This window comes from Thunnus maccoyii, chromosome 21, assembly GCF_910596095.1.
Source record: "Thunnus maccoyii chromosome 21, fThuMac1.1, whole genome shotgun sequence".
Lineage (NCBI taxonomy): Eukaryota > Metazoa > Chordata > Actinopteri > Scombriformes > Scombridae > Thunnus > Thunnus maccoyii.
In genome coordinates this window covers 19464705-19479578 of record NC_056553.1, presented here as the reverse complement: position 1 = coordinate 19479578, position 14874 = coordinate 19464705, and the positions used below count along the sequence as shown (strand labels likewise).

General features: G+C 38.7%; 1 protein-coding gene across 12 annotated transcripts in view; it reads right to left on the bottom strand.

Moving 5' to 3' along the window:
* The window catches only part of col11a1a (collagen, type XI, alpha 1a), a 119822-nt gene that overhangs the window by 33807 nt on the left and 71141 nt on the right, over positions 1–14874 (bottom strand). For all 12 annotated transcript variants that reach the window (XM_042398817.1, XM_042398816.1, XM_042398819.1 and 9 more), the window contains 10 exons: positions 14715–14822; positions 14511–14564; positions 12341–12394; positions 11227–11271; positions 10967–11020; positions 10598–10642; positions 8375–8428; positions 7665–7718; positions 1588–1641; positions 1060–1167 (listed from right to left, as the gene is read on the bottom strand). In XM_042398817.1, coding sequence (XP_042254751.1) covers positions 1060–1167; positions 1588–1641; positions 7665–7718; positions 8375–8428; positions 10598–10642; positions 10967–11020; positions 11227–11271; positions 12341–12394; positions 14511–14564; positions 14715–14822 — 630 coding nt within the window. The remainder of the gene's footprint in view (positions 1–1059; positions 1168–1587; positions 1642–7664; positions 7719–8374; positions 8429–10597; positions 10643–10966; positions 11021–11226; positions 11272–12340; positions 12395–14510; positions 14565–14714; positions 14823–14874) is intronic.

Here is a 14874-nt window from a genome sequence, read left to right as displayed (position 1 = left end):
GGCTTCGTTCTCTGTTCCTTTTGTATTGGCAGGCTGACTTTATCTGCAAACAGGAAGGTACAGAAGAGTGGGCTTGAGAGGTATAAGAGGATTTGGGCTCTGGTGCCAAGACCTCCACAAACTGTCCCTGGCATACTGATGCACAGGCCAGGCGGAGTGGAGAGGAAAGGGAGGCTGTGAATGGCGGAGGGTTTGGAGTTGATAAAACTGTCTGCTTGGGGAAGACAGGGAGAAAATGAAAGCAGAAGACATGGGGGTTTGAGGGAGGGGATGGGGAACAGGGGATGCTGAGTGGTCCTGGGAGTCAGGGGGTTGGTTTGGAGCAGCCCATACTTCTACAAAATGGCTGCTGTCTGTTCCTAATGGGCACTCAATTGCCGGGCGGGGAGGGCTGGGGAGGGAATTTAGCCTCAAATCGTAGCTACTGTATCTTCAGCAGTCACTGCTGGAGTCTTGTATAGCACAGAGAGTAAAGATTTGGCATTTGCTGGGGTGTGTTTCTAGGTGAATTTATTGCTATATATTTGTTTCTGTGTTCTCAGTTTTATTTAAGCAATCCAGTAGTATATTGAGCTTTGCATGCCCTCCAGAAATATAACTGCTTGTGAATTCAGCTGGCTCAATCTGCAAAATCAAATTATATACGATAATTGCAACTGCATAAGTTCAATTTGCAGCCCACCTCTATACTGTTGATCTCTCTATCAACCTCCTTGGCTTCCTCTCTTCAGTGTAACTAACGCAAATCCAATATGAGAAATCCATGAGCAAAGCCGAACCCACTCTTTTAAACAAATTACTATGTATAACTGTAGGAGTGAAGGAGAGCTATTGGGCCATGTCTGGCATGCTATGCTACTACAGAAAATAAATGGTTAATTATTTAACAAGAATACTTTTTAGGAATACTTCTGGCCCAACTAACTTCAACTACTAACCCAACTAACTACTTTCTTACCTTTAGTGCAGTATACTGGACATTGCCTGTTACTAAGTCTGTATGAAACTCATTTAATCGCTCAGTAGTGTAAATTGGTCTTGCTCATTCATTCGTCTTACCTTTGCTCCCTCCTTGCCAGCAGCACCTGGAAGACCCTGCTCTCCGGGTGGACCAGGGGGTCCAGGGTGACCTCTCTCACCAACGGGACCAGTCTCTCCAGTGGGTCCCTAAGATATCATCACAAGGTTGGATATCATTTGCAGTGTAACATAGAGATGATAGAATATGGCCAATTCAGAATTTTTTCCCCTTGTTCTATAAATAATGAGATACAATAATTAAAGGCCTATTCTAGTCTTTGATTTACACTAATACTTCAGAGCTTATGAGTGGAAGTTGTAATTTTGCTTCATTTAGTCATAGAGAGTCCAATATTCATATAAATGAATTTTCTGTTGCAAAAATGTGAGCTTTTATCAAAAGATGCACAACAGATCAATCACATTTTGTTTTAGAGCTCAAACAACATCCAACAGCACATTAGTAATTTGTATCTTTTTGTTGTCCCATCGCCCTCAAGATGTCACACTCAAAAATGTACTCTTTAATGATACATACATTTATTCTTAATAATATATTTCTCTTACCTGGGGCCCAACAACACCTCCTGGGCCTGGTGGACCAGTTTTTCCTTGGAAACCCTAAAGAAAGATTACAGAGCTTTATTCACACAGTTATAATAACACTGGAAACATAAAGCTTATCTATTAAACTCAAGTAAATAAACCACAGCAAATCTACTTGAATTTGTTTCAGCTGATAGGTAAGGATTTACATATTGGCTTGTGTATGACCTTGATGTATGAACAAGGGGTACACAAATTATATTCACAATCAAGGATACAGTTATACTGATAATCTATTAAAATGCTGGATGGTAAATAATTGTCAGTAAATGCATAATCTTTTGATATGCTGTAAACATTGATCTCTTCATGAAGTAGATGGATACCCATTCTTTAAATAGATAGATCTGATCAGAGACAAAAAATACTGCAATATTTTACCCGTGTGGATCATTTGCATGCTGTATGCTGTATATGCATGTAAGATATAAATGTCAATTACAGAATCTTTTCCTTCTGGTAGGTTGTTTATGGTGTACACTATATAGTGTTTCCCCTATATTCATTCTGCAGCACCGCACTGCCACTGCAGAATTATGAGCTCTGCTGCTAAAATTTCACATGATCATAAATATCAGTGGGCTACTAATGATTTTCACCCGCACACTGTGCAAGCAGGATAACGCCCCATGTTATCATGGAATTGTTTTGAGTCATCAACTAGTGCATCAAATCCCAGAATCCTCCCTCTCCTCATTCTTCAAAGGACATCTGTGTGAAAGGTACTGTTGTAAGAGTTGCAAAACTGCTTTAAGGAGTAGGGCAGTGTGTAATGTGTGTGCATAGCAAGTGTGTGGTTGAGTGAGTGCAGAGAGTGAGCAGCAAAAAAGTGACGGTGAATGCGAGCAGAGCAGAGGAAAAGGTTAGCAGTATGTTGTCAGTCTGGCAGTAAATGTACAGTACAGGCTACAGTGTGTCAGTTAATAAATGCTGCAGCTTCTCAAGACCAAGAAAAGTCTCTTCTATTGCTTCCCCAACTGCTGGAAAAGTGAAGTGGGTTAGCCCCGAAGTTATCCACAATGGTTTAACCTAAGCTGACCAGGCTCACTGAAGGTGGACTGACATTGAAGGTGGACCAGCTATTCTCAATTTAGTGTCAATCTCAGCCGCTCCTGAACAGAGAAATGTCTGGCTGCTGAGTCTCTCCCAAGTTTTGGTCAGCACTCAACCTACCCACCCACTCTGCAGCTCTAAGCCGATTTTAGATACTGCTTTGGAGAATATATGTTTCACAAACAATCCATATAAAACTGTAGGCACTTGTTTCCAGCAAACAAGTGGCTTGTTATACCCACTTAATTTTATCAGCAGTTGGTGAATAAAACCATAGCTACAGTAAAATGTCAGTGGATGTTGGTCTTACTTTCTGGTGGCAAGAAACACAAATTTAGTGGGTTGACAATGTTGCTATTAGTCTGCTGAATGTGTAATTAGGCATATACTAGCTATCATATTAGCTACAACTTCATAAGCCGGTCATTCTGTCAGTGTGTCTTCCTGCTCCCTAGAAGTCAGCAATTGCTTGCAGCTTTAAATTTAGCCTTTCCTTTCCTGATAACACTTTAAATGACACTGCTCAATCTGACCATTTACTGTACAAAAACCAAACAACTACACCATGCATTTTGTTTCCTGGATTTAAGAGATATCAGAATGTATAAATATTAAAAAAAGAAGAATCATCCAGTTAGCATGGAAGTTAGCATACAATATTCTCTGGGGGACTATAGACTAAATAGTTGAAGTAAACATGTTGCATACATTCAAATTCAGTGTGTGCTTGATTTGCATTGCAGTATGGATATGCTTAAACTGATTCAAACAGCAGAGCAGACTAAGCCAAAAAGATAGAAGTTGAACATTTCAAGCATCGACTCCAACACTGCAGCACAAATCAAATAAACTTCTGTCTTCTGAGAGAGGAACAATCCAATCTGTATTGACTTAAGTCTTCCTCTAAGTACTCTATATTCATCTAATATTACCCCAATGTGATGCTAAGAAGTCAGCTATTCAGTGAAGTAACAAAGCAGAGAGTGTGAAGATAAAGAATGGCTAGTATCCTTATCATAGATTTTATAATCTATTGAAGAAATATTTGTTAATTTTATCTGAGTTGCTAAATGCTGGGTGTATTTTCAGGCACGTAAACATGTAGTATTTTAAAACAGACATGAGTGAACACAGTGTAAGTCTATTAACGCTGAAAGTGATTAGCATAAAGCAAACATATCAGCCTCCAAGGGCAGAGTGTTGGGTGCACACTGACTTTGAGTACTCCACTGATTAGGGTTCCAAGCAGTGAAGCTGCTGGAATCCTTTTGTTTTTGTTCTCATTATTCTTCTTATTTTTAGGGGTCCAAACAGCGAAGCTTTGCTGCTGGAACCTTATTGTTTTTGTTCTCATTATTAGGGCCCGAGCACCAAGTGGTGTGAAGGCCCTGTTGTAATGCAAGGAATTATTATTCTTTTTTGTCCAAACGAATTGCATTTTCGAGTGGCTAAAGGTACTTGAAAACTCACTGAATATTGCACATGTGTCAGAAGAGGTGAAAATGTTGTGCTTGTGCATGGATGTGGCAAAATGGCTTGATAGCGCCCCCTACAAAATTTCAAAGTTGAAGCCCCCACATTTAGGTTTCACCTAGATGTACAAAATTTGGACCAAAATGCCTCTTCTTAAAAAAAGCCTCTGGAAGTTATACCCTAAATCCAGCAGGAAGTGAGCCACTTTGAATTTACTGTGCAATCTTTGCACAGTTTTTGCCATTACCCGGTGTTGTACTTTAACAAACTTCTCCTACAAAATTAAGCAGGGCAACTTCAAATTTGGTCAGTATCATCTGAAGACCTTAAGTAAGTTAAGGCCTTATAAGTTATAGGCCTTATAATTTTACAAACTACTCTAAGCAGGTTAACTAGATCTCACCTAAAATTTGGTCAGCTAAGTTTTAGAACGCTGATGAGGCTAAACAGTGAAGCTTTTGAGTTTTCATCAAATAGCCATAGCGATGCATTATTCGCCATGAATAGGAAGCTGTTTTTGAAGTGCTACAGATGCTTGAAAGCTCACCAAGCTTGGCACACGCGGGCACAAACAAGGGGTGTACTTTGTTGTCTGATATGGGTCTTGGGCTTAAGGTGTGGCAAGGGGGCTCAATAGCATCCACTAAAAATTTCAACAGAGGAGCCCTTGAGGTACGTTTCACCTAGACATACAAAATTTGGTAGCCAGCTGTAACATCTCCAGACTCCAGAAGTAAGCCATTTTGCCATTTTTATTCTGCTATTTTTGCGCAGCTTTTGCCATTTACAAGTGTTGTACTTTAACAAACTCTTCCTAGAGAATTAACCATGGCGACTTCAAATTTGGTAGGTGACATCTAAAGACCTTTACGATGCTAAATTGCAAAGCTTTTGAGTTTTCATGGAACGCCCTTGACATGGGGTGCCGGTCAATTAGCATGTTTCGCCATGAAACATGTTGTAACTTGACTGGACTTTGTCAAATCTCCCCCAGTCAGCCTTATGTGACAAACATCATTTGATTTACATGAAATTTACATGGTGTGGTCTACACATCACATACAGCAACATGACATAAAATTAGTGGGTGTTCTCTTGCGCGACATAGTGGACACAGGAAGTGATATTTAACTAAACTAACTAACCTAAAGTCAAAAGTTTTTCATCATTTTCATCTCTGAAAATCTCAATTTTTATCAAAATAGATAAATACAGTAGATCTCGCCAACGCATTGTTTAATTTAACATGTTCTTTATGACATTCTGTGGATGATCCCCAATTGTCGTATAAATAGACAAATAGGAGGTGCAATAACTACTTTTTTTTTCAGTGACAAATTTTCAGAAAAACTTACGACTCATAATGACATTTTCTAACTGACTCAAAATATTGCTTTATTAATTTGTGTTCATGTGTTCATTTGACTCAATTTCAAATGAACACATGAACACAAAGTATACAATTAACATAAGTATCTAATCTGTAAAATTCATTCAATTCATAATGTATGCATACATGCATTCAACACTGACTTTGTCAGTAACTAAAAGGGAGTTTGTTTCCCGATCCAAAGGCTGAGGGTTCAAACCCTGCCTCTGCCTTACTTCACCTGGTCTTACTGGTAAATTGTCAAGTTCTTGAGCTGACTGTGTCCCATCATTTCAGCTTGCATTCATGAAAACCACATTTCATCAACAGTTAAATAAGAAACAAGCATCCAAATTCTACCAATCTTTTTGGACCCTGATCATTGCCGCTTGCGGCTATATTTTCCATTTGATCTTTGAAACCCTCAGCCATCAAACTCCGTCCACTTTTCCACAACCAATTTTCACTGAGGGATTGCATTTATAACTCATTTTATTTGCAACTTATTATCCAACAACCAAACAAAGTTTTCAAATCCAAGCTCTTAGAAAGCCGATCCTGGCTGACTTATAACTCCAGGCCTATTGATCACGATGTGTTGTGATTTATGGTGATGTATTATTCAACGGAAACCCTCAGGCCATGCTGTTACAGCATCGGCCCTGACTCAGAGACACAGACTCAAATCTTTATTTGCACTTCCTCAGATGCAACTTGTGTTGCCAGGGCTGGGCGCCTATGAGCATGTTTATTGCTGTGATCAATTCTCATATTGGATGCTTGCAGAGCATGTTCATCAGTGCATAAATCTATAGCCATAAACACCTTAATGAAGACTCTATCGTTGTTGCTTGAATAACAGCAAAGGCAAAGAAGCACTCGTGTGTGGTGTATTATGTTATCTATAGGAAAGAGGCAGGCGGAAAGGGAAACTTTAATGATAGAGGCGATGATCTGTCAAGCTTTTAGTGGAATTTATTGCCCTCTGAGCCTCGTCAAACCAAGGTGCACTGATGCATACCAAGTAAGGAGGAATCGAAGCTGAGAGCAGGGATTGCAAATAGATGTGATCAAGTCAAACTTTGCTTTGTTTTATTTTATTGTCAGATAAATCTTATGTCCCATGGGATACTGCATCTATGCATCAATGCATCTTTGGTACAGATTTAGTACAACCATCTCTCATTATACTTATAATTATCTTGAAAAAACTACATGAACCACTGTTGCACGCTGTTGCAACAAACTTTATGTCGGCTGGTTTAGTAGTTATACCTCAATTATTATTGCTCAATTATTTTAGAGCAGGCAGTCCTACACAAGAACACGTTGTTGCAACTGGACAATCTAAGTTCAGCATCCTTCAAGTGGATATTTGCAAACTTGCCAAAATAACAACAAATCAGAAGCTCCATCAGAAAAGGAAAGTTCCCCAACTCCCTGTTGTCCATCTCTATGAGATAGGGGTCAGAGCCATTGGGATTTACTCAAACAGAATGCAGTGTGTATGTGTGTGTCAGTGAAGAAGAAACAAGCAGACAGACTCAGACAACGTCCACCAGGGCTTTGCTTTTAGAGTTTTCCTTTACGAGACATGTCTGCTCCTTTGGCATCCCACTGAGATGTTGTATCACTGATTGTAATCCCCTGCATACAAGAGCTATACAGATAAGTAGTGAAGGAGGAGGAGTGGAGGGATTCAACTGATGTGCAGCTTACTGATTGGGAGGATCAGATCTGTCCTGCAATCAAGAGGCAATTTGAAGAATGAGAGCTAAAAAGGTCTACTTGACAATGTGTACCTACATGGCAGTGAGTATATAGACTAACCAAAACAATTCTTGTGGTGATAAAAGACTGAGCCCTGAAAAAGATTAAAAATACGTTTCACACTGTCCTGCTGATTCAAGTTGTTTTGGTTTTTATACCAAAAGATCCTTTAACACTACTTAGAATTTAATATCCACAGTTGCTGTGGAAATGCTAAATCTGTCCAAAGTGTGAAAAATGAAGTCATATTGAGTTTCTAGCTGAATCTAAGGTCTGATGTTTCCAATCCCAGCAGGAAGTGAGGGGCTGAGACTGACCGGAGCTACACAGGTGACTGACAGCTCAAACAGGATATTGCATCTTTAGTACTCACTGTCTCTCCACGCTGGCCAGGGTGTCCAGGCAGCCCATCCTTTCCAGGTGGTCCCTGTTAGAGAGAAATCAAGATACACACTCACTAGGCAGCCCAGTACATTCATCATCCTTTCATATCTGAAGGGAATAATAACAAAACCAAATTGGCCTTTTTGTTGGAATAAGAATTTATTTTTCCAAGCAGTGAGATTTTGTTTTTGTAATATTGTGCACTTGCTTTGTAGGCACTATATGTAGTACAAACGTGGTTTTCAGACTGGCAAAGTCATAGTCAGACCACAGGAACACTAACGAAAAAATAAAGGGACCTTTTTTTTGTTGAAAGGAACATCACTGGCTGAGGGCTACAAGCCAGCTATGAATCTAACCTGAATCGATAGGTGGAAATTACCACTTGTCTCCCGCCTAGACTGGGAGTGAGAAAATGGGTTCTGCTTCAATAACAGTTAGACTAATGATCCCTGCACAGAATTAGGGATATTGCTATGTATTACTGCACCCCATGAACTACTCAAATTGAATAAATTGTGACTTACAATGTTTGCAAACTAAGCTAATTTGCTATTGCGACAGTAGGAAGAGAGTAGTAGTAGAGAGAGTGTAGACTCTGAGCCTCAGGAACTAGCTGGAAGCCATATCATCTTACTGTAGATGGTTTTACATTTAGTTGTCAAGTGCATATAGTGTCCAGGAAGGAGGAATACTTACAGGCGGGCCCTTTGGTCCAGGGAAGCCCACTGGTCCCTGAGGTCCTTGAGGTCCCTGCAATAAACAAACAGACTGATGACATATGCACAAAGAATAAAGCTATGCTGGCTTTACTGCATTATGCAAAAAGAAAACCAAGACAAAATGTAAAAATAAGTAAGTTTGAACTCTGGAAGGATATCATGTGGGGATTAGACTAATTCCAGAGCAGCTTGAGAAAGAAAATTGAAGCTATTCAGTGCAAAAACTGACGTTATAGTTATCGGGTGAGTGATTGTTCTCCACGTCACAGACCATGTGCTCTGATTAGCCCTTCTAGTGACATGAAGTCTTTGTAGTGACTAAACTGGAGTGACAAAATGTATAAAAAAGCTTGGTCATATTTTAATGGTCCAACTAGGCTTAATCTAGTCTAATCTAATAATATCTAATGCTTCAGTGGTGATATTTTAAAGAGAATTTCTAAAGTTACACATGGGAAAAGATACATTCTGAGTAACTGAATAAACAACTTGTTAAAACAAGGTCAACTCTTGTCACATCCCATTGTGATTTCACAGGGCAAAGGGTAGTAATAACTTCATATAAACCAGATAACAGGGATATTTTTTATTTATATGCCCAGAAAACCATATTGCATCCCAGCATATTGTTTCCATTACAGTACATACTTAAGTATGTTGATCAGCTAACAAAATCCCTTGTGACACAAGAGTTTTGAAACAGCTAATTGGATGTTAAATAAATATTTTATTAGAAACAGTGCGTACCTCCAAAAATTAGAAGTGCATATATATTCAACTGGTATATTTAATGATTGGTTGAGAGCTGCAGAAATATAGAATGGAAGTGTAAAATGAGACAGATGGAGGGAGGAAAGTAGGATCCACATCAGCAAATGATGAATAAAATAAGCAGAAACAGAGAGAGTCTAAAATATGTAGAATGTGAGGAAAAAGGTCAGCGTAGCGCTGAACTGACAGAGATGTTCATATTCAAAAGTTGTGTTTTAAAGTTTCTTAAAGTGAAATATGTTGATGAAGTGATATTTTATTTTTAGAAAGCTATATTGTTGAGGAAACATACGGGTTTGGGATTTAGGGATATTATATATAATTCACATATAAAATATCAGATGCAAATTGATTTAATCTTTTGCAATCTAATACAAACATGCTTAAAAGCTGACTTGATAATTTAAGTTTATCTTTAAATCATGTTCATCCATCAGATTTGAATTTACTTACTACTGAAGTCATTTTTAAAAGATATTTTGCATTCAAAGAAACATGAGGCTGCAGAAGGTGTTAAATAATACAGATAGAGTTCATGACATCGAACTTTGAGTCTATCTGAACTGCACTCCTCCCACACAGAATCTTGTAGTTCAAAGGTCAAGACCTGCCCATCAACATCTGCTTCAATACACTATGGATTTTTCTGAAAAGCTGCACTATATGGGAAGTCCTGGGGGACTGAGGGCAGGCATTTTAACTACATGAATTAAAACATACAGTAAGGAACATTGACTCACTTGACTGTTCATTCAAATTTTTAAACCCTGACACTCAAATCCAGAACTGAAAATCCTGTTGGTTGATTTTAGGACCTCACAGTCAATATTTTACATTTTCTATGTTACACAGTGAAATCAAATTGCACTAAAACACCGCTGGAAAACAAAATCTAATGAGAAGTATTAAATAACTTGGCACTGCTGGAAGGCTTTGATTGTGAAGCAACTATAGAGATCGTTAACTTTGCCACTGAGTCATCCACCTAGGGCTAACTCATGACTCGATGGAAACTGCTCTAAATCTTGATCTAGACAATTGTCTTTTTTTCTGTTGGTGGATCAGTTTAAAACACTGTAAATGAGAACAATACTTTATAACAACTCTGAGAACAGATGGCAAAGGGAGGGGATTTAAAAAAAGGCCACACTGGTGGTTTCTTAGATGAAGGTTTGAAAAGGTACATAGCATTAAAGCTAAATCTCACATCACAGCACCTGTTGCATGACAGTATGTGTACAACATGTTGCCTATGTTTCCCCAACCAAAAAACTTGTTTGGGGAAAGGGAGAAGTGGATGATACCGAATGGCCAAGGCACAGTTTCTAATGCAAAGGCAATACTGACAAACTATTTCAATGATATAACTTTGTTTGATATAACCCATGTGTATTAAAGCCACGTCAGACTCTGTGTGTGATGGACTTACTCTCTCACCAGGCGGGCCTGGAGGACCATCGTTGCCTGCTGTGCCCTGAAACACACAACAACAAAACCATTATCAGTCTTTTTGATATATTTTTTTTCTCTTGGCTTTATGCACTCACACTCTATTTTTTATATGTACCTAAAAGTGCAACATTGGTATGTAGTGGAAGGGGCAAAGGCAGCATTGTTGAGAAATGTGAAATGATTTTATTGGTTGGAGTTATTATTCATGCCTATTGGTGGTGCAAAAATAATAATAAAAAAATTCTGTGTGAAGTTTCTTTTTATCTTAAATACAGTGTTGTACTTCTTGATAGAGTAAAGCTACCCTGTAAATAGCCTAAAATTTTGATAAATACAGTTGGTGTACCTTGGGACCTGGTTTTCCTGTTGGACCTCTGGCTCCTCGACCTCCACGAGGACCCTACAGAGAGAAAAAAATAACTCAAGAGTCAGACAGAATACCTAGTACTATCTATAAATAGTCTAACTTAATGGTGTCAAATCCTAAAATGTGTTAGAATACATATCATTTAGGTAGATGGATTATACAATATGATGAAGATGATGATGATGATGATAATAAATTAGTTAATTCATCAGAGAAATCATGGAATGAACCGTACATACCGTCGGACCTCTTTGCCCCCTTGGACCAGGTTTGCCTGCAACGCCCTATTAGATAACCAAAGGCAAAACACTTTAGGCACTCACACATACTGCTTGTCTGTCATTATTCAACATTAATCCACTTCTGAAAGCACTCTAGCATATGTCCTGCAGAAAGAATGGCTACCATCACTTATACAATGCCAAACAGCTACACAAGAGTTTGTTCTCCTTTATATAGACTAAGATAAATTATGAATCAAACAGAGGCTGTGTTTAATAATGTTTTCCTGATCTTTCAAAAAAAAAAGTGAGTTTTGTACTCTAATCGTTAATATCTTTGTTGGGGAAAAAGTCATTTCTTACTGACAACTAAAAGTACTGGAGTTGTGTGTTTATAGGTACAATACACACATTTTAATGCCCACAAAGAATATGCTAAGTAATATTATTTCCACTTGTTGGCTGACCAAAGCAGCAGAAACATCCTGCCAAAAACTGCGGCGAAAATATTTCTACAATACCAGCAAAATAGTTTTTTGGCCTTAAGTCAACACTGGCCAAAATGTGATTTTATGAAAACAGCAGTGAGTGTTTAATTTTGGCAGGTGGACTTGGCATAACTGAGATAATGTACTTCAAAGTGACCATTAAATGACTCTGATGTACTCAACAAAAGAAATAGTTAATTACTTTCCACCACTTTATAGATTTAAGATCATTTGAAATGGATACTTGTTCTATCATTAACTCAATGAATCAGCAGTTTAATTAAGGTGAAACAACTTAAACCAGGTACATGTTTGATAGTTAACTGTTACCTAAACTGGCCTCCTTAAAAGTAAAAACTGTACACTGAGCAATTTCTCAGCACTTCTAAAAAATCCTGAGTGCAACTTATTATTTTCCAGCATAGAAATTGGGCGAGGGGCTCAATGAAAGCACAATTGTTTCCACATCTTTTGTTCTCTTCCCAACATTGATTTTGCTGCTGTTATTTTTTGTGCCGAGTCACCATACAGATGCCTTTATAATAGGAATCAATTTTCTTTTGTGCTGAGATATGAAGGTGTGGTGATTTTCATACGCAAACAGAAGCACAGTGTGTGTACTCTATGAGTGTGTGTTTTCTTACCCTGGCTCCTTTCTCGCCATTGGCTCCAGGGAATCCAGGGAAACCGCTCGAGCCCTGTCAATAGCACAGGGAGTTATCAGGGATGAATGAGAGAAACAAGAGAGAGGCTGGGTGGGTCAGTGCATGCATGATAATGAGCGCTCATCCTGTATTTCATCTGCAGTATTGTTAGATATCACCTTCATTCACACAGTTAACACCTTGGCCCTTATGTAAAATTCAATGAATTTAGCATGAGTTTTGAAATATAAAACTTATCACTTCCATAACCTTAACACTTTGTTCCTTCCTGATTTGTTAATGTTGTTTTTCTAAAAGTGTCTCTACTTCAGTTGGGCTGAACATCACTGTCTCTTTTTTTTAGATATATTTATGGGCATTTTTTGCCTTTAATGGGCAGCTGATAGTAGATAAGCAGACATGAAACAAGGGAAGAGTGAGGGGCATGACATGCAACAGGAGTCCCTAGCTGGAATCAAACCAGGGATATTGTGCAAAACATGTTCTATTACATTCCTGTGAAGTGCAAGGTTTACAAAAAAATCACCTAATATTTCCTGCCATCACAAGAGAATGTATTGAATTCCCTCACTTTCTCCACCCTGCTAACTCTACAATGTTCATAAAGTTAGCAGAATACAGCTTCTGAGACAAATGATCTGAACTTCCATAATCATGTGAGGAACACATGCACAAATACACATGGAGAGGGGGATATTTGAAAAAAGACTTAGCACGAAACAACTGTGCCCACAAGACAAGGTGACATCACTTTTTCTTTAGTCAAACTCTGTGAACAGGGGATTAAAATGCAGCTTACCCATTTTGTAGCACCTCACCACATGTTGCATTGGGAACATTAAATAAAAATGTAATCAGTGAGAAACCCTTACTTCCTCCAAATGTAAGATTTCCATATAACTACTGTTCTGTCATGTCTAACACTATAAATCGATTGTCTCTGCACAAGTCTTTGTCCATGTCCAAATTTTGCACTGCTAAACTTTGATCTATTTAGCAATTGTGTTCATGTTTTGAGATTGTGAGTGATGCCCTTAGGCTGTTTCAACCACACAATAACCTCTAAAATTTGTAAATTCAAAAACAAATATTCTGCTATTGCTCATCACTAAAATATCAATTTTAGGGCATGTTATGGGTCTAGCGACCTCTGACATTAGCGTCATGCCAGCAGCATAAAAAATATGCAAAGTGCGAGACAACTTGTCTGCAGTATTTGATGAAATACAAAACAAAACAGCACACTGTGTGTCCCATGGGCACTGCTTCATCAGAATCCAAGCTGGCAGCACTTCTCCAAATCAGATCATCTTCACTTAGACCTACACTCACAGAAATTTATTCTACTGAATCATCAAACATATGGGTAAGCTCTGAATCCACATTTGGAGTGGATGGTGGACAGCAGGCATGATGATTTGATGGGTAAGAAATAAGCAAGTGCAGGGTGAGTGATGTTCATGAATAATCTTACATAATGCTGTGCATGTAATAAATGCAAGAACATGCCGTCAGCTGTTACAGGGATCTAAATAATCAATAGTTTAGTTAGTGTTCTGGCAAATCTTGCTCAACAATTGAATTTTTATAGAAACCAAAAAGAAAAATGTTGTTTTTTTTCTGTAAGGCTCAGCATGTAGCTATTGTCATCAATAAATCAATTCAGCATAACCTGTGAGACATTAGTAAAATTCCCAGACCAAATGAGACCATGAGTTAGAAACTGTCAACCAGTGTCGCCACACACATTTGACATTCTGTGCCACCATGTCCGACCTGCTAGGAAATGTGCAGTCACTACATTGCGTGTACATGCATTGTACATATGATCCGACAGTAAAGCCCTCCTCCTCCCCAAGAACACAGGTAGCACTTAAATCCATTGACTCTCATGCTGATGTGCACCAAAATGGTGAATGATAAATGTTTTTTACTGCGAACATTAATCATACTTAATAATATGGTGAAATAAGTTGTTACTTAAATCCGTTTACATTAAATCATCACACTGTCTAAGGCTGATGTTTTCATCTGTTGTGTCATGCCAGTGTACCCTCCTAACTGTGTTGCCTTCACAGCTCTGGTAACAGAGCAGACTGCTGCAGAATTTTAAAAATCCTTTTTTCTGGTGAGAGTGACACTAACTTACCTTAGGTCCTTGTCTTCCTGGATAGCCTGGCAATCCTGGGACGCCCAGTTTACCCTGAGAGACATTAACAACATACTTCAGCCCAGCAACACAACTTCATCACAATAAGAGCAAGGTTAAAGAAGGAAGCAGCTGAGATGAAAACATGGCGTGTTTTCATTCTTATAGAAGCTTTCAAAAATCTTCATTATTAAGTGCTATTACCTTTTCCCCAGCGGGACCAATGGGACCTGACTCTCCACTGGGGCCAGATCGGCCCTTAGGACCCTCAGGACCATCCTCTCCACGGGGCCCAAGCATGCCAGACTCACCCTATAACACAAACACATACAGACAAGGAATATTGAGATGAAATGTTTGACTG